At 37.6% G+C, this 23,164-nt stretch overlaps 3 protein-coding genes across 3 annotated transcripts in view; 1 reads left to right on the top strand and 2 right to left on the bottom strand.

Moving 5' to 3' along the window:
- LOC110044407 (cation-independent mannose-6-phosphate receptor-like) overlaps positions 1–7,733 on the bottom strand; it is a 39,164-nt gene extending 31,431 nt beyond the window's left edge. Inside the window, exons 1-7 of the mRNA XM_089277544.1 lie at positions 7,571–7,733; positions 7,161–7,443; positions 5,588–5,759; positions 4,113–4,399; positions 3,499–3,766; positions 975–1,688; positions 372–532 (exon numbers count right to left, since the gene is read on the bottom strand). Coding sequence (XP_089133670.1) covers positions 372–532; positions 975–1,688; positions 3,499–3,766; positions 4,113–4,399; positions 5,588–5,759; positions 7,161–7,443; positions 7,571–7,704 — 2,019 coding nt within the window. The 5' untranslated portion in view covers positions 7,705–7,733. The remainder of the gene's footprint in view (positions 1–371; positions 533–974; positions 1,689–3,498; positions 3,767–4,112; positions 4,400–5,587; positions 5,760–7,160; positions 7,444–7,570) is intronic.
- A 2,789-nt stretch (positions 7,734–10,522) lies between these two features.
- On the top strand, positions 10,523–14,502 carry LOC149117573 (uncharacterized). Its single transcript, XM_089277948.1, has 2 exons — positions 10,523–11,246; positions 12,494–14,502. Exon 2 carries the CDS (start codon positions 12,570–12,572, stop codon positions 13,488–13,490), a length of 921 nt encoding a protein of 306 aa, XP_089134074.1. The 5' UTR covers positions 10,523–11,246; positions 12,494–12,569; the 3' UTR covers positions 13,491–14,502.
- A 2,429-nt stretch (positions 14,503–16,931) lies between these two features.
- LOC149117572 (c-Myc-binding protein-like) lies at positions 16,932–23,141 on the bottom strand. Its single transcript, XM_089278102.1, has 6 exons — positions 23,020–23,141; positions 22,864–22,936; positions 22,743–22,791; positions 22,191–22,320; positions 17,842–17,880; positions 16,932–17,074 (listed from the first exon to the last, which is right to left on the bottom strand). Exons 1-6 carry the CDS (start codon positions 23,035–23,037, stop codon positions 17,066–17,068), a joined length of 318 nt encoding a protein of 105 aa, XP_089134228.1. The 5' UTR covers positions 23,038–23,141; the 3' UTR covers positions 16,932–17,065.
- Positions 23,142–23,164: the final 23 nt, after the last annotated feature.

Raw genomic sequence — 23,164 nt, 5'->3', positions numbered from 1 at the left:
AAGTTTAGCCTAAATATTTCAAATTTGTTGTTAGCAATCTGATTCAATCTTTGCCATCCTTGACCATCCTTGTTCCTTTATGGTTTATTATTATCTCTTTGATGTTTTTCTATCTTAGTAAACTATTATTTTCAGCTTTCCTTCCATTTAATGGAGATTTTGTACATGGCCAAAAAAAGATGAAACACCATGACTGAGCTCCTTTACACATGCATATACCATGTACATGTATAATACTAGTTTTAACATGTACAGTACACTACATACACTAGTTTTAACAAACGGTCCACACACTAGTGAGACAAACTCAACTTGGTTTAGTGCAATTTGAAACTTGATGACACGGATGTCTCCTAAACATGAGCCCTCACCTTCAACTGAAACTTGTATTGAGAAGTACCATTTACAGTGTAAAAATCATCCTTGCCCCATTTATGTGTGGCCAAAGGAGTCAAGTCAAACACATAACCAGCATCTTTATCTTCCACCTTGCAATCTTGCCCAAAATTTAGACCCAGCGAACATGCAGCAGCTGTTTACAGGTCATTTAAAAAACAGAAAGGTCAGTAATGTATAACACAAGGCATGTGCAACAACAAAATAATTACTAAACTGATCACTGTTCTGTGGAATCACTTGGACTCTCAACTGAGGTTTTACCAATGAGCCCAAATCTTCCCATGCTCAGATTGTTTTGATAAATGACCAACTGGAGGGGTGTGCTGAAAAAGACCCTTAGCGACATCTGATAGACTGCAAGATTCCCCCACCAAATTGCTTTCCGCTTCCTTCAATGAAAAAAGGAGAATTTGACATGAGATCAAGAGTCACTTAGGGCTTTTTTCCACGCACCCCTTCAACTAATGTCAGAAACCGGGTGGAGTGTTGCTGCACTTGTTTAGGAGGTAAAGTGTTTTGAGCCTGTACTGTTCTAAAAGCTTTAATAACTAACAGGGTAAAGAGCACCTCAGTACCTGACTTCCACATAAACTGATACTGGCAGTCATCTGCTGTATGAGACACTAGCACAGGAGGACTTTCCAAATCCCCTGGTTGACACACAAATGTAATTGTAGAGTTTCTTGTGATACTTTTCCCCTTGTCCTTCTTGCATTCACTACCCTGGGTATAGACCAGTTTAATAGAGTTGTCTTGATTCAGGGTTGGTGGATCAGTGTACTTCCCAAGACTTACCACCTTCCCCTTGTCAATCATACAGATAGCAGATCCGCTATCACACTGGCTTGTCTCTTTACGAGGCATTAACTGACCACAGACATTGATGAAAATCAACTTGTTAGAGTTGCTGCTCTCTCCATCTAGGGCAACCCAGTTGGAAGCATTTTCCATGCGCACAAGTTCTGAGAGATCATATCGGACACCAGAGGCACTTTCTACTCGACAGGCTGTCCCAGTGCGCCGACTAGGTGGACAGGCATATTTTGTAGTCCACGAAAAAAAGTAAAAACAATAGCTCTCAGTGAGAAAAACAGGCTCTCCTTTGCCAGCATGATAATCACATTTAAACAAAATAACAGTTGTTCTGTTGAGTCCATTACTGCAACTTGTGCCATGGTCGTAAGTTAATGTAAGCTGGCCATCTGCATATTGCATTTTCTGTGTTGATATATCTCCCAGTGACCTTCTCAAATGAGAATCATATTCCTGGCACACTGTAGATTTGATTCCTGACAGCCAACAAGAAAACAATGTTATAACAATCTCTGAGAGTGTTGCTTAACATAGAGTGTAACCCAAACATTCCGTATGCTAATATTGATAACATATTAACTTAATCCAAGAAGTTTGGTTTTACAGCTATGATCACTGTCATAAAGACATTAATTTTATAACTTCAGGGCATCCCATCATTAAAACTTCTGTTATCCTGCATCACATGTCCATTTTTACTCTCATCTCGCATCCTGCCAAACGCATGTTGGACCCTCTTATTAATAACTGGAAAGTTTCTAACAGAAAGGAAAATCAATGTCTTTATTTGATCGTTCATTTCCAGAAAATATCCATACTCCCCCCACGGAAGGGATTGGAATTTCCTGGGGGGGTGGGGGGTTCCGTAAGACCAAAAAAATTAAAGAAATGCATGAAGCTCAATTGGAATTTCCAGAGGGGTTGGGGCAGGGGGGGGGGGGACTTAAAAAAATTCCCTTCCGTGGGGGAGGTATGGATATTTTCTGGAACTACACATTTTCAAATTATTCCAGTTGCTGCATAGCTTTGTGATTGGCTCCAACAAGTCAATGAGCAATAAAAGCGGCAAATGATGTAAACTGTGTAAAATGCAAAAAGCATTTTCACATAAAATTGGGCTACATTGTAAGTATATTCAGTGCAGATGCTTCAACATATCATATTGTTACGCTAGATTTGTGGGTCTTCTATATTTAATAGTTGAACAGTAAAGAGTACAGTATGTAAAGAAAAATGGAGTCAAACATGTTCAATCAATCACAAGTGGTTTAAACACCCTTCAAGAAAACATGAGCGAAGCTTTACTTCTATTTAACTATACATTTTTGTAGATGTTTTATGAGTTCAATACGTGTAATTCTATCACATAATAGTTGACAAGGGCATAGCTGAGGCAACTATCACGCACAGAAATTGAGAGTGAATAATCTAATTGTTTTAGTATAAATCTAGTAGTCGTTCAAAACTTTGTCTAAATCCTGTTTACAGACACTTTGAAAATGCAAAGAAGTGGCCATCATTTTGTTAACAACTGCACATTGTTAGGCTACGCACCATCCACATGTACAAAAGAATAGATGGTGAGTGGCATAGCCAATAAAATATTACAGAGAATGACATTAGAGAATGATACAATGATAGAATGATACAATGATACAATGATACAATGTTTGTAGATTTATACTAAAACTTGATAGAAACACAGAGGTAGCATGGGCTGTTGATGTAATTACACATATGGTGAGAACAAATCAAAGAGGATCTAAATTTTGCCAATCAAAAGAAAAGATTGGTTTTCCTTTCTTTTTCTCACATTATAGAAAGGATTTTCTCTCTGTTTCTTTTGGGGTATAGAAACACTGATAACAATTAATTTGGGTGAACTAAAAAACACTCCCCTTATGTGTCATCTATAACTTGTTAGTATAAATCTACTAGCATTTGTGCATGAATGCCGCTCTCTTATTGGCTACGCTACACACTATCTATTATGTTGTAGATAGTCAGTAACCCAGCAGTGGCTGTGGCTGCTTCTTTGCATTTTCAAAGTGTATCTGAAGACGAATTAGATAAAGTTTTGAATAACTAGATTTATACTGAAACAATTACACAATGTAGCCTATTTACTTTCAACTTCTATGCGAGATAGTTGATTCCGACTGCATTCTCTTCAACTACATGTATAACACATTACAAATCTTGAGCTTATAATCTAATAATTGTTAAATAGAAACTGGGAAAGTGTTTTCTATTTCCTCAATCAAATATAATGTCCATGACACAAACCTCCACAAAGATAAACAAGTGCTTGACAAACGTTGATGTAATAATGATAATGGGTTGTTTTGCCTTGCGAATCAACGTCATCATGCTTTATCATGTAAGGGGTGAGTCTGGCATTAGTGAGCGGCGTCAAGTCGAAGTTAACAAATTCATTCCTCAGCACACAGCTATTTGTAGACATGACACTGGACTGTGGGCAAGCAAAGTCTGTCTCCCAGAGAACTTCAAATGCACAGTCATCAGCAGCTGTCAACAATGGGCCTTTATCACCCTGAAATAAAGATATATGCATCCAGTTTATACTGTGCTTAAGGAATATCATGGTGGTCCACTGGAGTGCCTTAATTGGCTCCAGATTGATAGATATGGGTTAGACACCTGACACAATTCACCAGAGCTGGCATTAAGGGCTGTAACCCATAACATCTGTTACAGCTGAGTATACTTAATTTTCCCTTGATCTACAGGTTTAATTGCCTGTTGTTGACAGAATTCACCCACAAAGTAACAAGACTTTTACCAATCATATACATCTGTACATGTAATCCTTCAATCCAAGCTAAAAATGTTCTTCAAACATTACAATCTCCATGAGCATGTTTGCATTGCTAACTTACCATTTGTTTTGGGCACTTGAAGGTTATGGTAGTTACAGGTAAGCAGCTGTCAACTTTTTGCATTGTGTTGTAAACAAGGATAATATCATTTTGTGGTGAGAATCGGAGATTACTGGCGTAATTGATATTTCCCAAATCGTTTGTTGTTTGAAGCTTTTTGTCTATTCTGCACATAGAACTGTTTGTGGGACAGTCTTGAGTGTTGCCAGTCTTTTCAGCAGTTATTCCTCTGCAAACGTTGATGTGAAAATCAAAATTTGAAATTGAAGAAGAGACCTCATGTCCACCTGTGACAAAGAAATTAAAGTGTTTGTGACTTAACTTAACATTAAGTATGTTGCACTTATTTACTGAGGAAAAGGGCCAGAAAGGAAAACATTTGGCATAGTGTCATAGTATGTAGAGCACAGCAATTGACAAACTGATGATAAAGACTAGATATGTTCCCCATATTAATATACCCTGACCTAACATGGGTAGTAAATGTGTTAGAAAGGTTTTTTGGAGAAACACTGTAAGATCAAAACCAGAGAAATCAAAAGCAACTGACTCTGAAATTTTGAGCTTGAAAATTCTGTCATGAGGACGGTTGTAATTGTTTGCTATTGATTCCCCTACTCTTTATCTTAAAAATAAAATTGTGTTACAATGGTGCATCTGTGGGAGCTCTGAGTTTATTTACTCAATGCACCAATTGAAATTAAATACTTCAGCACCATACTTATCTTTGAAAGATCTACTCATTGAAACTAAAAACTGACACACTGTGCTCTTTGGGTATGTAGGATTTACTTGACTGAAACCCTGTCCAAATATTTGGAGATCAAACATGATCAAACACTGTTTGGTGACTAAACATGCTGATGTCGTACTGAGTGGCTAAACGGTATCAAACATGTTTAATCACAGTCCAAACGAACAAAATATTTTACAGTGTTTGATCAAATGTTAAATGTTCAATGTTTTAGTCACCAAACAGTGTTACAGTGTTACTTTTACAGAGTTATACTTTCACTGTAAACATGATACAAGTAACCTCCTTTGGGTCCTGCTGTTTGTCAGTGTGTGGGTTTATCTGCTTGTACATATATGTGTTGTAGGAGGTGAGGTGGCCTCATGTTTTATTAGTGCATGCGACTCTGGATTGAGCAGTCCAGATTCAAGCTGTGGCCGGGGGATTTGTGTTGTGTTAACTTCTTGGGCAATGCACTTTATTCTCTCAGTGCCTCTCTCGACTCAGGTGTATAAAAGGGTATCAGCAAATTTAATGCTGGGGGTAACCCTGCCATGGACTGACATCCCATCCAGAAGGGAGTAGAAATACTCCCAGTTGCTTCCTGTTACGAAAACCAGGATAAGCTCTGGCCTGATTGTCCACTTGGCTCATTTGCATACGTTACCTTTACAAATACATATAAGAAAAACAAAAATATACTTAACATTGATTCATCCTCTGCACAATATTGATACCGTACCTTTCAGTTTAATTAGAGGTGTAAGATCCCTCAGTTTGTTGTCCTTTCCATACAGTGAACATGGTATCTCAGGTATCTTGGACGGTGTCTTGCAAGCCTCATTTGTGACAAACTCAAAGTTTGCCACACAAAGACTGCCTGCCACAGAGACATCCACAAACTGAGGTGATCCCTAAAGTTGATCAATAACCATAATGAGAGAAAACTTAGATGAAGTGCTCTCAAAAATCACATGAAGAGTGAAGATCACATGAGCTTTGTCAAACAAACATGTATCTGAGATAGCCAAATATGGTTGATAATTACTTATTTAATGCATTTTTAAGGCTTTTAAATCAGTTCACACATGCAAACCTTAGATTCACTAACCACGATGCAACTCAATCAATCAATCAATCAATCAATCAATCAATCATTTTATCTAAAACCTCAGTTAACAGAGTTATAAGGCCTTAGGTCTGTCACTCTCATTTCAAGTTAATCCAATATTGTTAACTCACCCCCATTATCCTTTAGTATCTTAGTGTCCAATTAACACATAATGTTGTATAGTTTTTAAAAGCATCTCAGTTACAAATACCACAGTTTGTCTGAGCAAATCATGTCCAAGGAAAACAATAGGTGAAAGAATTTACAGTACTGTGAACTGGCCATGTTTTGCATTGGGACAATGGCAGAATTCTTATACTTAGTTACCTGAAATTAGATACATGTACCTGTACCATTCTTGTGACAACTTGGTACACAAGCATCAACTTTATGTTATGGTTTATATGCTCCCACAAAGTAACAACTCCAAAGAGGTAATGACCCCCGAGAGTAGCAAGCCCTAAAGGCCGCTAATTCTGAAGGTAACCAGGCTCATTACTTTTAGAGTTTTATGATGGTTTATGAAAACATACTTTTAATTCAAAATCAACCTAGCACTACATGGTTGGCTGATTTTCAAATCACTTTCCTGACTACACCCTCAATCAGATCTATGCCAAAATTCTTGATTCCAATTAGTAATCTGAGCATCTACTTACCTGGAAAATGGCATGGGATAATGTTACACCAGTCAATTACAATTTTTTCGCAATTTCACATTTGGTTAGCTGTACAGGTAACTGGTCACCTATGCCATTGAGGTTGTTCACTATGAGTGTGCTTGTATGATTTTGAAATTACTTGGCATGGCCTGCTACTCCCTCCATAGATCACCATACTCAATGCACTCCAAATACTATTGCTAATCAACAGTGCAATCACAGTTTTGTAATTAACATTTTGATGTCAGTTTTTCATGTTTCTGTCCTGTAATTGGTGATCATGAATTTTGTTAAAACATTTTCAACATGGCTGTGGAGCCACGAGGCGATAGCTGAGCGGATCCACGGACTACTTTGATAATGTCATGACAAAATTTGTTGTCAATAACAGGACAGATGCATAAAAAACTCACATCAATTTGTTATTTGCGATAACATCTTTGTATAAATTCATGTGTCTGTCCGCTTATTGAAAATGAAAATTAGCAAATGAGTGCGCAATAATTTCTGCAGTTATTGTAGAAAAGAAAATTGATGTTTACCAAAAACTTTCCACATCTCATGAAGATGTTGGTTACCCATTTAGTTTTGGGTCCCATGTCACAATCGTCTTCAGCACCTGTATACTGCACAGTGAAGCCTGTCCTAATTGTACTGTTTAAAACTTTAGGACCTACAGAACCCATATTCTTCGGATTCTTATCGTCAGTTGAAGTTGAACAAACAGATGAGTCCTTGTTTGCGTTGCAACCATGATGGTGCACTCTACCACAAATATTGATGTAGTATGTCTTCTGTAGCTTGTCTACGACAATCTTCCAAGTCCTGAAACAGTTCAGATTTAGAAAGACTTACAAGTCATCTATACGCAGTTACGGTATACGGAAGTTTCGAAACTCTCTCTTCCATGTTTAGAGACTTTTGAACACAATACTTGGATTGCTTTTCTTACCAGTCTGTTATGGAGTATGTTTTTGCTTTTCCTACAGGCAGATTACATTTTGCTGGAAGATGTCCGTAAGCGTAAGGCCCACAGAGAAACAACAAGCCAGTAAACAGTAGAAAGCCATTCTGTTTGGCCGCCATCTTTGACTAGTCATGCGTAGAAGGTTGAAGCTACGTCACAGGCGGAAAAATCTTCATGTGACCGTCACGGGAGTTGTTGGAAGAACAAACATTGTTTTAATTTCATGCATTTTAATATTCATTTATTTATTGTTATAACACGTGTTCCAACTAGGATTGTGAAAGTTATGGATGCTGATCCTGGATCATGTAGACGATCAACCCCATTGAGACCCGTTGAACTGCGTGGAATGCATTGAGAAAAAAAAAATTCATGGTCTGTCGTCGATATTTTAGGATAAATGCACGACCCTCTGTGACCCACTATGAGAAATAAAACGACTCACTTTGAGAAATACGACCCACGATGAGAAACAAAACAACCATTGCCACCCGAACTATAGGATGGCATTTTGAGAGGGTTGGGCGGGGGTAGGTGGGGAATGAAAGTAGGTAGGGGTTGGGGATTTCTTTTTAACTGTTTTTTGAAAGACATTTCTTAGCAGTGACATAGTAGCCTTTTGTCCTCCTCTAATGTGGACCATTGCGTAACCTTACAACTGAACTTTGCAAAGTGCTCTACATTAGCTTGGCCATGGATAATAAACACACGCTTCTAAGCTAATTTGTTGATTCATATATATATATATAAAGTGTAAAATTTGATTTTCGTAGAACAGTGCTCAATACATCAGAGTAGAGCGAAGTATACAATGTGGGAGGAAAAACACAAATAAACTTGTAGTAGGGATGAACTTGTAGTTTATTTGTGTTTTTCCTCCCACATTGTATATATATATATCATCACTGCAACTGATGAAGGTCTTTGACCGAAACGTTTATTTTTATTAAATTTTTAAACTTTTTTTTTAGATTTCTTAGATTTTTTATTGTATATATATTTTTTTTTCGCTCGAAGTTGTCCGTCCTCGTTTTCCACAATTGCCTACAAATTTCATTACTCGAGGTTTGGACTACGAATCCTTTTGGATCCTTCTGGCGCGTGGCATCCCTGTTGGCTCGAAGCATCTTAACTTTATATATATATATATATATATATATATATATATATATATATATATCTGCCGCGCCAGCACGCGTAACTTATGATGCGTAATGGGTGACGCGCGGGCAGCAATTGATCGATCAAATAAGCTGGATGTAAGAACTATGAAAGATCTCACGTTCTACTCACATGGGTTCTACAGTTGAACTCGAAACTTACATTTTAGTAACAAGAAATGCAAAAACAGGGCTAACAAACGGAACGGATAAGAAAATCTTGGCCTAAAGCTCTTGGGCAAAAGCTTCTAGAAATTAAATCGCTTGAGCTCTGCAAATTTTTGTCATGTCTTGTTTTGTTAAAACGTGAACTTGGACGAACGATTCCTGATTCACCCACTGAACAACTGAACTGAAGGTAAGTCACTGAATTTCCATTCATCTATGGGAGCTTTTAGAGGATCACGAAATACAGCTGTTGGAAAGACAACTTTTCGCGGCTGCAAGTTTACAATTTTGAGGCCAAACCATGAGTACTCCATTTTCGCAGAACAATCGAAAGAAGCCTAGACTAGTTGACAAAGTTAAGGGACCTATGAAGATCCACCTTTGCACTGCTCTGATTTAAATGAGGGGATAGAGGTCGATTTTGGTGGCGCAGCATTCTCATAGGAAAATTGCATTAATATTCATAATATTTATCAGAAAACTAGATGACATGAAATAAAAATAACAAAGAAGTAAAAACAAACTGAGCGATAAAAAAAAAAAATTAAAATTCAATAAAACTAAAGAGAAAACAAAATAAAAATAAATTGAAAGTAAAATGGAAACAAAATAAAAATAAACTGAAAGCAAACTGAGAAACAAAATAAAAATGACATTGGAAATCAAATCAAAGCAATTGATTTTCAAGATAATTTGGTTAAATTGGTGAATTGGCCACCGTAAAGAGATTCCAAAGCTGACGTTTCGAGCGTTAGCCCTTCGTCGGAGCGAATCGAGGAGTTGTGGCCAGTGTGTGTGGTTTAAATACAGAAAGATGGGGCTATGCTATTGGTGGGTGCATGGTAACGTGGAAAACAACAGAATAAATTAGTTGAATGAAAAGCGTTCGTTGATACCGTGAGGATTAAGAGTGCCGATTTGAAAAATAAATTTTTGTTCTAGAGTTTTGCGGCTTTCCGTGCTTCCTTGATGTAGGGAAAAGTCGCAGACTGCCATATGTTGCTTAGAATGATTGGGCAGATTAAAGTGTCTCGCGACCGGTTTAGATGCGTTTTTGTCGTCTTTCTCTACGTCACGAAGGTGTTCTCGGAATCGGTCGCCTAGTCGGCACTCTTAATCCTCACGGTATCAACGAACGCTTTTCATCAATTAATTTATTCTATTGTTTTTCACGTTACCATGCACCAACCAATAGCGTGCGCTCCATCTTTCTGTATATAAACCACACACAACCCACAATTCCTCGATTCGCTCCGACGAAGGGCTAACGCTCGAAACGTCAGCTTTCGAATCTTTTTACGGTGGGCAATTCACATTATCAACCCAATTGATATATATTGTTATACTCCCCATCGACACAGCACCACAGTTTCTATAGAAACTTACCCCCTCTATTCAATCGATTTTCAGTTTTGCTTTGAGTTTGCCATGAGAACGATGGGCCATCAAAACACAACATTTGAATGTCAACCAGCATGCACACAGGGCGCCAGAACAAAATTAGGCTTGCGTTCTCCCTCGTTCGAAGGCAATTAAATTGGTTTACATTGTCTGTGTCATCGTAGACATTCATAGCACCATAGTTTTTGCTGGCAAACTCGAATGCTTATTAGAAATCCCATATCCAGAGAAACGGAACCAATTCATTAAAACAACTCGCGTTTTGAAGGTCAAAGTTGATTAAAAGAACTCGAGTAAATCTCGAGACATTTCGGTCTCATTGAGATAGTTAATTATATTATTTCCCTATACATTTCACCGCCACTTTACAACCAGTTCGTCATAAAATTGCAACTCAAGAAGCTCAGTAACCAGCTCTTAATTTGTTTCCACTTCCCCCGAAAAAGGCGACAAAAAAGCTTCTCATTTTAAGAACCGCTGTACGTCTACCAATTTCTAACTTCAAATTCTAATTTTAAAACAACATCAAATCTTCAAAATTTCCTATTTCCATAAATTGTACCAATCCTTTGAGAAAAACTATTTATCCCCAAATATACTTAAAAATCACCAAAAAATTTACAAAACGTAGCTATGTGAAATGAGCAGAGAGATTTTTCACTGCTTGAAATGTGAACGAGATATTTGCATTCAAACCATAAGACCCAGCAAAAATATGGCCTTCATGTTAACCCCCGCCTTTAAAAAAAAAAGATAAAAAAACAACAACAACAACAACAAAATGGTACGGTAACTCCTCGCATCGTGAGCTTGGGGGCCTGTGCCGACCTTCAGGAATTGAGAGACTCGGTTCAAGTGTAATCTCTGTAATGGTGGCTACCATGTGATTTGTAGTCGACTCGTTGTCGCTGGTCTGTTGCTGGTTTATAAAGGTAAGAGAGATTATAAAAATGCTTTCTTCATGCCAAACTAATCTAAATCTAATCTAAATGATTCTGGAATTCTGAGAAGAGAGTTGAAAATACGTCATGCAACGGAGTATTTTTGACGAAATTTGAGGTATTTGGATAGCCGATGAAACACTGCAGTCTGGAGTGTTTTATGTATCTTCTCAATCAAAACAAAAACTAAGGAGTAAACGGAGAGGTAAAATCGTCAAGATCTATGCTAATTAAGACTGGGTATCCAAACCTCCTTCACGGTTGCGATTTTCTTTGTTTTACCTTGATGAATTATTAATAAGTTTGAGAATAATATTTGCCACTGGGTTAGAATTCATCTTTGCAGCTGGCTTTGTAGTTCAGGGTTAGCCACACAGTGTTCAATTCATTATCGTAGTCACTAGACTGTACAGAGTTGTAAATATTTCCATACCAGGTTGCACTGGCAGGTTTATTCAAAATTATTTTGCCACCAGATTCAAAGTGTCAATGTTATTTGGTTGCTGGGTTCAAAAATTGAGGCTAAAAATACCTTTGATGTTTACGTTTTTGTATTATGCAAATGAGGAAAGTGATCATGTCATGAGCAGTTCCACTAATACAATACAACACTGAATCAAGAATATCTCTAGAAATATTGGAGCAGTGTAGAAGCGGAGAAACACCATTGACACAATGAGTGTCATTTTGTTTCTTTTGTGATGTACAATTCTGATGACAAGTTAAAAGAACACTGCTCTAATATTTCTAGAGATATTTGTTATTCAGTGTTGTACTCTTTTGGTGGAACTACTTATGACATCATCACTTTCCTCATTCGCATAATACAAAAACGAAAATTCTCTAAAACGAAAGAAGGCATTTCAAAACGGAAAACACCATTCTTCTTTATTTTGGAAAGCCTAGTTCAAATAAGCAACAATTACTTTTACTTCATATGCACTCCAATAAAAACTATTTAATTCAATTGAATTCTCTCTACCTAACGTGAACCTTGCTATACTGTACCAGGGTAAAAAGAATGTGTGAGAACGAGTAGACTTGTTGGGTTCGCAAGCTTATCGTTTGTCAAACATTTGCATTTATTTCATGATTAATAATTAGATCCTTTAATATCTTATACATGACTGGGGTTTTAAGTGTGTTACGATGCAGCTTCATCTCAAACCTCTAGTATCACGAACCAATAATATTGTATCTAGGTTTTAACATAAAATTAAATTTTATTTTAATTGCAGACAATTGCAAGTGTTGTGGCCAGTTCTTTAACCATTTATCACCTTACAAAGAATGTGAACATTAACTCACACAAGAATGGTGGCATATACATGCAAGTATTGTAACAAGTGCTTTAGCCACTTATCAAACTTCATCAAACATGAACGAACTTACACAGGAGTGAAGCCATATGTATGCAAGTATTGTAATAAGTGCTTTAGCCAGTTGTCAAGTTTGAAGCTACATGAACGAACTCATACAGGAGTGAAGCCATACACATGCAAGAATTGTGATAAATGCTTTGGCAACTTATCAAATTGCAAGAAACATGAGCTAACTCATACAGGAGTGAAGCCGTATACCTGCAATTATTGTGATAAGTGCTTTAATGCAAAATCAAATTGCAAGCAACATGAACGAACTCACACAGGAAAGAAACCCTATACCTGCAAGCATTGTAGAAAGTGCTTTAGCCATTCATCAGCTTGCAAGAAACATGAACGAATTCATACAGGAGTTACACCATATACATGCAAGCATTGTGAAGTGTGCTTTAAACAATCATCAGGTTGGAAGCGACATGAACGAACTCATGCACGAGTGAAGTCTTATACGTGTAAGCATTGTAATATGCACTTTAGCGACTTATCAAACTGCAAGCGACATGAACGAACTCATACAGGAGTGAAGCCGTATACATGTAAGTATTGTAAAATGTGCTTTGGCCAGTCATCAGATTGCAAGAAACACGAACGAACTCACACAGGAGAGAAGCCGTATACATGCAAGTATTGTGAAAAGTGTTTTAGCCAGTCAACAGATTGCAAGAAACATGAACGAACTCACACAGGAGAGAAGCCGTTTACATGCAAGTATTGTAAAAAGTGCTTTAGCCAGTCATCGCATTGCAAACAACATGAACGAACTCACGAAGAGTTTAGCCTTGGAAGCATTGTAAAAAGTGTTTATTTTGACCTCGCGGCAAAATGCTTGCCGCGTAACCTTAGCCAGTCATAAGGTTACAAGCAACATGAACGAACCAAAGGACTAAATGTGGCCCTTAATTTTCTACCAGTCATTTTAGTTTTTATTTTGACCTCGCGGCAAAATGCTTGTTGTACAATCCTTGAAGGGTTTTGATTAAGCCTTCTAAAATTATAATACTCAAATGTATGTATGCCAGGAATAAAGCTGCTTGCAACTTTTTATATAGCCAATTGGAGAAAGAAATATTATTGTATTGATTCTTTACCAACAATGCGTGGAAACATTTCAATTAATTACTTGTTGGTCTAAAGTCAATCATCAGAGAAACTGTCTGCGAAATTTTAGATCCATAGCTCTTAACATTCAAGGTACAGAAATGATTTATTTAATTACAGAACATGTATACGATAGGAACACTATTCAGGGAATGTATGAGAGCATGCTGCATTCAATTGCCAATTCTTTTCTATCGATGTTCTCACGCCCTCGTCTCCTCAACTCGTGTAACATGTCTCTTTAGCGCCCGAAAAGATGTCTGGTCAGCCTGACTATCGTTGGTCATGACTGCAAGTTTTCCAGTTTGCAGGTAGCTTTTTAGAAAGATTTTAAAAAGAATAGACCCTGTTGGAAAAAGGGGTCGCACCGCTCAATCTGTTTGAAACCGCAAATCGATCAGGCATGAAACATAACGCTGGGTAGGACTGACATTTTACATTGAAGTCCCGCCTTACGGTCACCTCGTTTTTACGGTCACCTCGCTTTTTTACGGTCACTTTCTGCTGTCCCGGAGAAACGCCCATACATTTTCTTATAAGAAAACCCCGTTAATGCGGCCAACAAGGTAATGTGGCCACCCCGTAAGGCGTTACTGCGACCACCCCGTTAGTACGGCCAACGGCCACATTCTGAAATCCCATACGGCCATTGAAACCAGCTATGTTCATCTTTCCGTTGTTAATATATATCGACACACATACTATCCCAGCCCAAATAATGCATGTAGATCCTCTTGAAGTAAATAAAAGAATACAAAGTCTTTTGGACCTTTTCGTTTGAATTTTCCCTAGTGTAAGCTATCTCTTTGAAAGTTTAGTAAGGTAAAAAACCGTGAGCAAATTGTGCTGATTATACCGTCAAAATGCAAAGAAACCTTACAGAAACGTATCTGATTGAAATAAATTACACTGGTTTATAACATACTCTGCCCCGGACAATTTTCATGGAGGAGACGTCTCACAGTTGAAAGGTCATAAATTTTTCCCCTTAACACATTACATGGCAATATTTTTACAAACGTTTCCCGACATTGTACCAAATCTTAAAAATACGCTTGCTCAAGCCCTTAGATTTCATCAGTTTCTTTGCACTTTCCTAAATTTAATGGCTTGGTTTAAGGCGGATTGGCTGTGCTAGACTGTTTGGTAAGCCGAGACAACAACGAACTTCGAACGACAGTGTACAGGAAACCCACGCATACCGACAGAATTCTTGACGAATCATCCTAGAACCCGACATCACACAAAGCCACTACCATCAAGACTCAATGATACGAGCGCGACTGCTTATGTGACGAACAACTATAACGCTGACTTAATTAGACGAAACATTTACCGACCTACCGTGTACTGAAGCTGACGCAACGAACAGAAACCCGATACCTGTTACTACAATAACTAAACCTAACATGAAGGGCTTTCCTTCTTCTACAACATCCGTGTAGCACAAAAGCCTACGACTACGTTACGACACTTACAGTAATAGGCCCTTTGCACGATCCGGTCACGTGGTACAAAATCACACTCGCTGGGAAGCAAGTTGCACAGTGGGACTTCCAAACCAAAGGCAGGTCAAGGTGGACAGGTACGAGTTGCTTTGTTTTGAAGTCCCACTGTGCAACTTGCGTCCCAGCACGTGTGATTTTGTACCATGTGACCGGATCGTGCAAAGGGCCTATTTCTCACCAACGTTAAAGACAGGGACGAACCCAACAAACAGGCAGGGAGCAGTTTACAAGATCAAATGCTCCGACTGCTAGGCATTGGTGAGTCTAGCAAAAACCTTAACACGAGACTGACTGAACACAAACGTACAACGACTGACTCTGGAAAGCTGGTACACTAACTTAGAACAAACGCCAATAACAGATGTCAACAACTATCGGCACCAGGGGTGGATCCAGAATTTTTCTTAGGAGGGGTGCACCATTAATAAATGGAGTAACTGACTGGTAAGGGAAACAAATTTTAACAACGAATACGAAGAAGAGTGCTTCATCTAAAGGGGGGGGGAGGGGTGCGCACCTCTCTGCACATAGATCCCTATAGGTCCGCCCTTGCTTAGAATCGACTGTACATCCACAACGTAAATGAAACCTTCAAACGGACCTCTAAACAGACCGATTTAACTTGACTAACAATAGACGGACCTCAAACAAACCGATTTGACTAATAATAGAAACTGACCAATGACTGCTGACAAATTTTACACGAGTCTTACAGCCGACACTATCATGACTAAGCTGACCAATCACTTTCAACGGACCAGACTTATAACATCATCTACTGACAAACACTATTCACTTGACTCTGAAGATGACTTCCGCTCAGGTTGTCGAAACATCAGTCACCAACAACAGTTCTTTTCAGAACTACCCTCACCCGGTAGATTACAGGCGAACTACTGATACTCTTGGGTTCAAATCATTTACAAAAGTGACCTGTAGTACTTACATTATTGCCATTTCGTTTCAGATCAAAGCCAGGTCACACGAAACACTACGCACAAAATACTCCCGGGGGAACTCTCATATAAAAATGACGGGGGTGCTCATCGTACATAGGGCTAAAAAACGCGGTTTTGGTACTTTTTAGGGTGTTTAGCTTCAAAAGGTCTACAGCGGGAGCCCATTTGCGGTACCTTTTAGGGCATTGGGCCGAAAAAATACGAAAGGAGATAACATGTGGTGGTATGTAAGAATTGGTACCTCTTAGGGGAGAAAAATTTGAAGCTACGCCTACAAAACGGGGTCTTCATACCTCTTAGGGGTTCTTTTCAAAATTTCCGACTAGCACCCCCGTCTTTCTTATATCGGAGTCCCCCCCCCCCCCCCCCAGGCAAAATACCCCTCAAATTATCTAGTTCAGTATACAAATTATTGGCCACTTTGTACTTGGGTTGTACAAGAGACGAAAATTCTCATAGGGAATTACCGGAATATTTTTCTCCAAAATGACTTTCCATAAAACGCAGTTAAAAATTTTAAGAAAAAATTCACATACACTGTACTCTAGGAAATTTCAATTAAGCTTACTAAATTTCTTTAAATGTTTTGGTCTAAGAGAACCCCTCACCCCTCAAGAAATTCCAATCCCTTCTGTGTGTGTGTGTGTGGGGGGGGGGGGGGAGGTGGGGGGGGGGGAGTATGTATATTTTCTGGAACTGCACAATGGAGAATACAAAATGTCCACACTCTCACATCACAATACTCACTTTAATGAAACAATTGATATTTTACAAAATGGACCTTACAATAAATGCAAAAACAAAAACAAAAACAGATTGAAGGCTGTACATTGTTGATGTCAAACTCTGCAAGTAACCTTCAGCTACTCTCCCTGCAAGTCAGAAAAAAGATACATTACTACGTACACCTTAAATGGGAACACTTTTTCTCTCATATCTTACTTAAGTAACACATCTTACTTATGAACTTACAATAATCTGCAATTGGCATTTTCTGAGGTTACTGCTGGCAGTCTACTTTGATGATGATGATGATAATAATAATAATAATAATAATAATAACAATAATAATAATAATAATAATAATAATAATAATAATAACATTTCTAAAGCGCCCTTTCCCAAGGGTCCAAAGGTGCTATTTACAAGGTTAAAAATTCACATTACGAAAAGAAGTAAGAAGCTAGAAGATAAATTAAAATAAATAACTACAATAAAATTTTCAATTTAAAAAGGCACCCTTAAAAAAACTGTTTTCAGCTCTCTTTTAAATATGTCCAGCGATTCTGCATCCCTAACATGTTGTGGAAGACTGTTCCAAAGCAACGGCGCAGCAACAGAGAAAGCACAGCGGCCATAACTATTTAGTTTGAAACCAGGCACAGCGAGTAAATTTTTTTCTGCAGATCTTAGATAACGTCCCAGAATGTAGCTGTCAAGGAGATCCTCACTTTGATGTGTTGCAGTGACTGCAAAAATTACAAACCTGAAAGCCTAGGATTGCGTCTCTGAACATAACTTTGGTGGTGAGATTTGATGGTATTTTGCCAACAGAAAAGAAGAAAGGAAGCTAATATGGATCGGTCTGTATCGTACTACACAGAATGATTCTAATCTACGCATTCATAGCATTCCTTACCGGGGTATTATCCTCAGCTTGTGGTTCATAGGACTGTAACTGAAAGAAGGAAATGAAATAACACAAATAAAAATTAATCACACTTCAGTCATGAAAATCCTAAGTGTCTTCTCGCATTTGCTGTAGTTCTTTCAGAAAGAAATTTGTCCTGGTTAATCAAAACATCTTTTTTAAAGCCATCTAGTTTGCAGTTCTTGAAAAGCTCCAAAATGTTCCAATCCTGTACTTACTCAAGACTGTCAGACAAGAATTAGATTCTTACAGTATAAAGGTGGACCTTCGAAATAACATAAGCATATATTAACTGCCATTACGACGATTGATTTTTTGATTACATAATGACAGCTTATTGCATATTACAAATCACATAGATGTGCATCACAGACACTACAAGAAACCAGCTGTTTTTAATTCTCCAGTGCAACAGAAAGATGGTTTTGCTCCTTTTAAACTGCTATGTGCTAGATCTTAGTACTTGACATTAAAGACTCTTCATCATCATGCCAAAGAATATCAAAACAGTTAAAATATCTGGAGTGGTTTGCAACAAATAAGTGACAAATTCAGTGGCAGTGTCAAAGTTGGCATAAATGTTAAAAAATACAACAAAACTAAAAGATAGGAAGGTAACCCTGGACCTTGTCTGAAAAATAACATTCTTTGCTTTCTAGGAAGATTTTTAATTGTTATGAAAAAAGAGAAAAAATTGCAGACAACACCAGCCCTGTTCCTAAATTTACATGTTCCACAGTCATCAGATGAGCGCACAATATTCCCTTCAAGAGTTGATACCTCCATGCTTTACTAGCAGAGCAGTTGGCTACTCATACAAGCCATTATGAAAGTCAATTTCACTTAAAATCAGGCATTAAATTCTTGGTCTACATTACTTGGTTTGAATCCATCAAATTCTTATCAATCACATACTGTAACAAACTACCAATGATATATTGCTTAGCAATGAATGCATAGTTCCAGGTAAGTGAGGGGCCTCAGGTATAAACCCTACATGGTCAGCTACACGACCTGACAAATTAATAAAAAAATGGTGAAGATTTGGTGGGAACAGTGGGAATTGACCCATTGCAATTCCTTGTTGGCACCCTGCCTTGAATAATGAAAACTTATCTGGAACCCTGTGAATGACATATTTAATTTTATTCTCCTGCAAATAATGTTAATCATCAGGTTATACAAGGACCAGCCCATTTATTAAAAATAAATGCAACTGTAGCAGCTTTTACATCTAAATTAATGTGATTTATGTTCTTGTTAATTTTTTTTGTTTCTATCGTGCCAGGATTACGGTGCAAACATTAAACCACGTGCTGAAGAACAAAATTACTCACAGGTTTACTCAGAAAGTTCAACAATAGGCTCCTGTACAATAACAGGCCCTGGAGTCCTTGCAGATCTACGGCTGTTGGAGCGGCTTTGCATCTAGTTTAAAGCTACTTTTAGTATGCTGTTAATTCCCATATCAGTATTTAAGCTGGCTAAGTTGGTTTGAAACATTATTTTCGTCCCATGTAAATCACCTTGGAGAAAGACAACTTAAACATCAAAGGCTTTTAAGAAGTTTTAAGACCGAGCATGAGAAAACTAACAGTTACTGGTAGAATAAATGAATTGACAAAAAGGTGCAAATTACATTCTGTCAAGTAAGTTTAAATGTGCTTCACATTTACCAGATCAGAAAGACCCAGATCAGACCTTTACATTGAATTGTTTAAGTATATTGGCAGTTTCAATATTTTATGTGTACAGCAGTCCACAGTCAAGAATTATCAAATTGATAGAAACTAGAATCTGTCACGTGGGTATATAACAAACAGACTATAAAAACTCCTTGGTATTAGACCTGCATAATGTTCAGTACTAACTCAATACTTTCATGCCTCATGGCTTCTACTTTTGCCATTTCTTGTATGGATCTACTATTTTATTTGGTCTTATTCAATAATACCCTTTTCTTCATGCGAGGCAAATATCAAATAAAAAAATATAGTGGTCTGATCTAGGTCTTTAAAAAGTGTTTTTTTAAAAAAGAAAAATACATTCAAAGGGGTGGCAAATGGTCTGGGTTTATGCGCCTTCTGGCACAACGAAGAGGAGAGAGAGCATGAAGATGATGATAGTAAGTTTCACTTGGTGACACAAATAAGACTGTCATTTCTTGAACTGCAGGCCTAAGACTTCCTCAGCGTAATGTTTAAAAGAAATTGAGGCTCTTAAGCGGCCTTCACACGGCAAACTTAAGTTGGCAAACTCGTGTTGGCAAACTTCAGAAGGTTGGCCAACTCGTACCTTCAGACGTCAAACTCGCGTCAAATCACAACACATGGTAATTTGCAACATGGCCAACTTAGTGCAGTGGCACTCACGTAGAACAGTGAAACAGAAGAAGAGAAGAAAAGAAACAGAAAGCGGTGGAGAAATAGAAAGGTTTGGACGAAACCCAGTTTGTCTGCTAGCTCCTCCATTTTCTTTTGTTTGTTTTTAGGTATCTTTGTAGACTACAGATGAAATGTCCCACACAGCTGGACAATTGTGAACGTCTTCAATAAATTCAAAAGTGGCCTCATGTTCATCTTGAATTGCGTCCGCTATTTTGTGAAGTGTCATGCAGATAAATCATGTGTATAGAGCCCGTGTTTTGATTGGTTGACAGTCAACAACACATGTTTGCCAATCGTTCACACGTCAGAAACAAGTTTACCAACACAAAAAAGTTGGTGAAAAAGTTGGCGAGAATAGAGACAAGTTCTATTTGTTGCCAACAGTTTGCCAACATGTTTACTGACTGTTTTTGTGCCGTTCACACACACCAACTTGAGTTTGCCAACTTAAATTTGCCGTGTGAAGGCCGCTTTAGACAGTAGCCCTAAACTCCCTCTCCCCATCAAAAAAAAAAAAAAAAAAAAAAAATTGAGATTTTTAGCTACCTGTAACATGACCAAAATGTTTTTAAAGGACCATTCACCACCCCTATAATTTATAAGTTACTGTTTTAGTGCCAGCAAGTGATGAAGTCTGTTGTTATCGAGTGGATGGGACTTACAGGAGTTCCTTGGGCCCACGACAGCTGCTTCTCAACACTTTTGAATGCACTAGCGGTAGATGGTGGCTCAGAAAGTGATATTATCTGTTATAGTTAAATGATGACTGTCACAAACAATGGTTTTGTTTACATGCTAGCTTTTTCACAGAAGGGTTTAATGTTTCTACAGTGTAGAATTATACAATATCACAATCTAAAAACAGACAGTATTAATTTTACATTGTTTAAAGGTCAGTATGTTGTATAATTTAATTCTCAACTGTTTCAGGCGACATTAGTAATGACAAAATAACAAATAGTGGACTATCCAATTGTAAATGATGTGTGTCATCAACAATGTGCAATTGCCCATCAACTATGTACAGTACTTTTAATATGAGAAGTAGCACCTGACAGAACACCCATCAGGTACTCTGCAGTGAATTGCTAGCTATAATAATGTTAGCAGTTTTTTAAAGAAATACTACTAGATGAAATTGTTGTGGGCCAGGGCAGCAGCCTAACCCAAATCTTATTGAAAGCACTGATCTAGAGACCTGGGGTGATAAACATGTTATTCAATGTACACTAAAAGTGATTCAGGGTTTCCAGGTTTCCAATTTGTTTCTCAATATTCTACATAATTTTTATGTACTCTTACTTAATCGTGTTCTAGATGACAATTTTATCATCAGATTCTTCACAAAAGAAAGCCAATAATTTCACAGAATTGCAAACATGTGAACCTACCACTGCTACAAGAAAAAGCCAATTGAATTATGTTGGGTTTGAGCTAGTTTCACAACAGAACTCAAAACAATGAATACATGGATATTTAAGAGTTTGTAGAACTGTCAATGCAATTATTTATTTCACTGTCAACCCCACATCAGCAACCATTTCCACAATTTATTGTTCAACAAATATCAACAAGACAAAAACAGAGGCCATCCATCTATTTTGAATAATACTGGAAATAGATGGATGCTAAGATTCGTAATTCATGTCAATACTGATATGGTACACAGTCTGCTTAGTTTGGTATTAATGCATTTATGGAAGTTTTAAGGGTTTAATTACTATGCAGCTTATATATATATAAAAGAATGTTAAACTGAATTTTAGATAAAATTAAATTAAAAAATCCCAAAAATTCACCTAATTTTACAAACTCTGTGTTATCTTATACCACATAATTTTCAAACTGGTGGATTTTACTGCAGCAACAGTAACACAAAAGTTCTTTGCAATGCCATTGGTTCTCACTGCATTTGTTACCTCACTCAATTGACAAATTCCCTGTACTTACTCTTTGTTTCAATTCACTGTTTTCTGCCGTCAGCTGATCAACTTTCTGTCGTAAGTCTGAGACTTCATTTCTCAAAGACTCAATGTCGGCAGTTTCAGGGGGTCCCCCATGGAGATGTTCTTTCATAAAGCTTGAGCATTATTAAGGTAATAAAAATCTTTGAACAAATTGTTACACATTGATCCAAAAGTGTTAAAATAATGTGTACTTCTGATACAAATTAGATCAATTGGCACTAGTTTTTGCGTAGTCCTCAGAAAGTTTAGCACCAAACTCTCAATTATAGCATTTAAGGGCTCAAGAATCACAAACTTAGTTATCAAGAGCTGATCAACATTTTGTTAATTAGCAGCTTTTGACTGATACCTGACAATCAGTGATAAACTTCTCAACTTGCAAGGTTGAACGGATAACTCTCTACGCGTATACACTTAGTATTTCAATTAAAAAAATTGCTAACCACCAGGAAGAACTCCTGACACGTAAGTAAATTTATATAAGCTTAAAAGTTGAGTCTTAATTAAGGGAAATATTAGCTATTTGAAAGGATACTCTAATGCATTAGCTGGTTTCTCCGGTTCCTCGTACAGATTCACGAGAACTGTAAACACATAACAAAATAGAATTTAGCAACAGGAGCTAAATTCGACTGCCTAAACGACGCAAAAATTACCTTTCGTCAAAGCATCCATAACTCCCGCCTTTTCCAGATACTTTCTGAACTCCTCGCGTTTTGAATCGGCTACCTTCAACGAAAAGAGCTCAAAATTAACACAAGGCTTCAGGTTTACCCAACCACTTGGAAGCATGTAAATTCAATGTCACAAACCCTGTACTGTGATGTCATCTTTCCAGGCCTAAAGATTTATGAAGCCTTCAAAAAGTGATCGAGAAAGTGTTAAGAAAAGTCTGTAGCAACGAAAATTACAGTCAACACTCCACCGAACTGCATTACGGGAGAAATGAGTGCTACT

Source organism: Orbicella faveolata, unplaced genomic scaffold, assembly GCF_042242905.1.
Source record: "Orbicella faveolata isolate gen_17 unplaced genomic scaffold, um_ofav_v1 contig_12, whole genome shotgun sequence".
Taxonomy (NCBI): Eukaryota; Metazoa; Cnidaria; class Anthozoa; order Scleractinia; family Merulinidae; genus Orbicella; species Orbicella faveolata.
The sequence above is the reverse complement of the archived record's forward strand: the minus strand, read 5'-3'. Positions and strand labels throughout refer to the sequence as shown.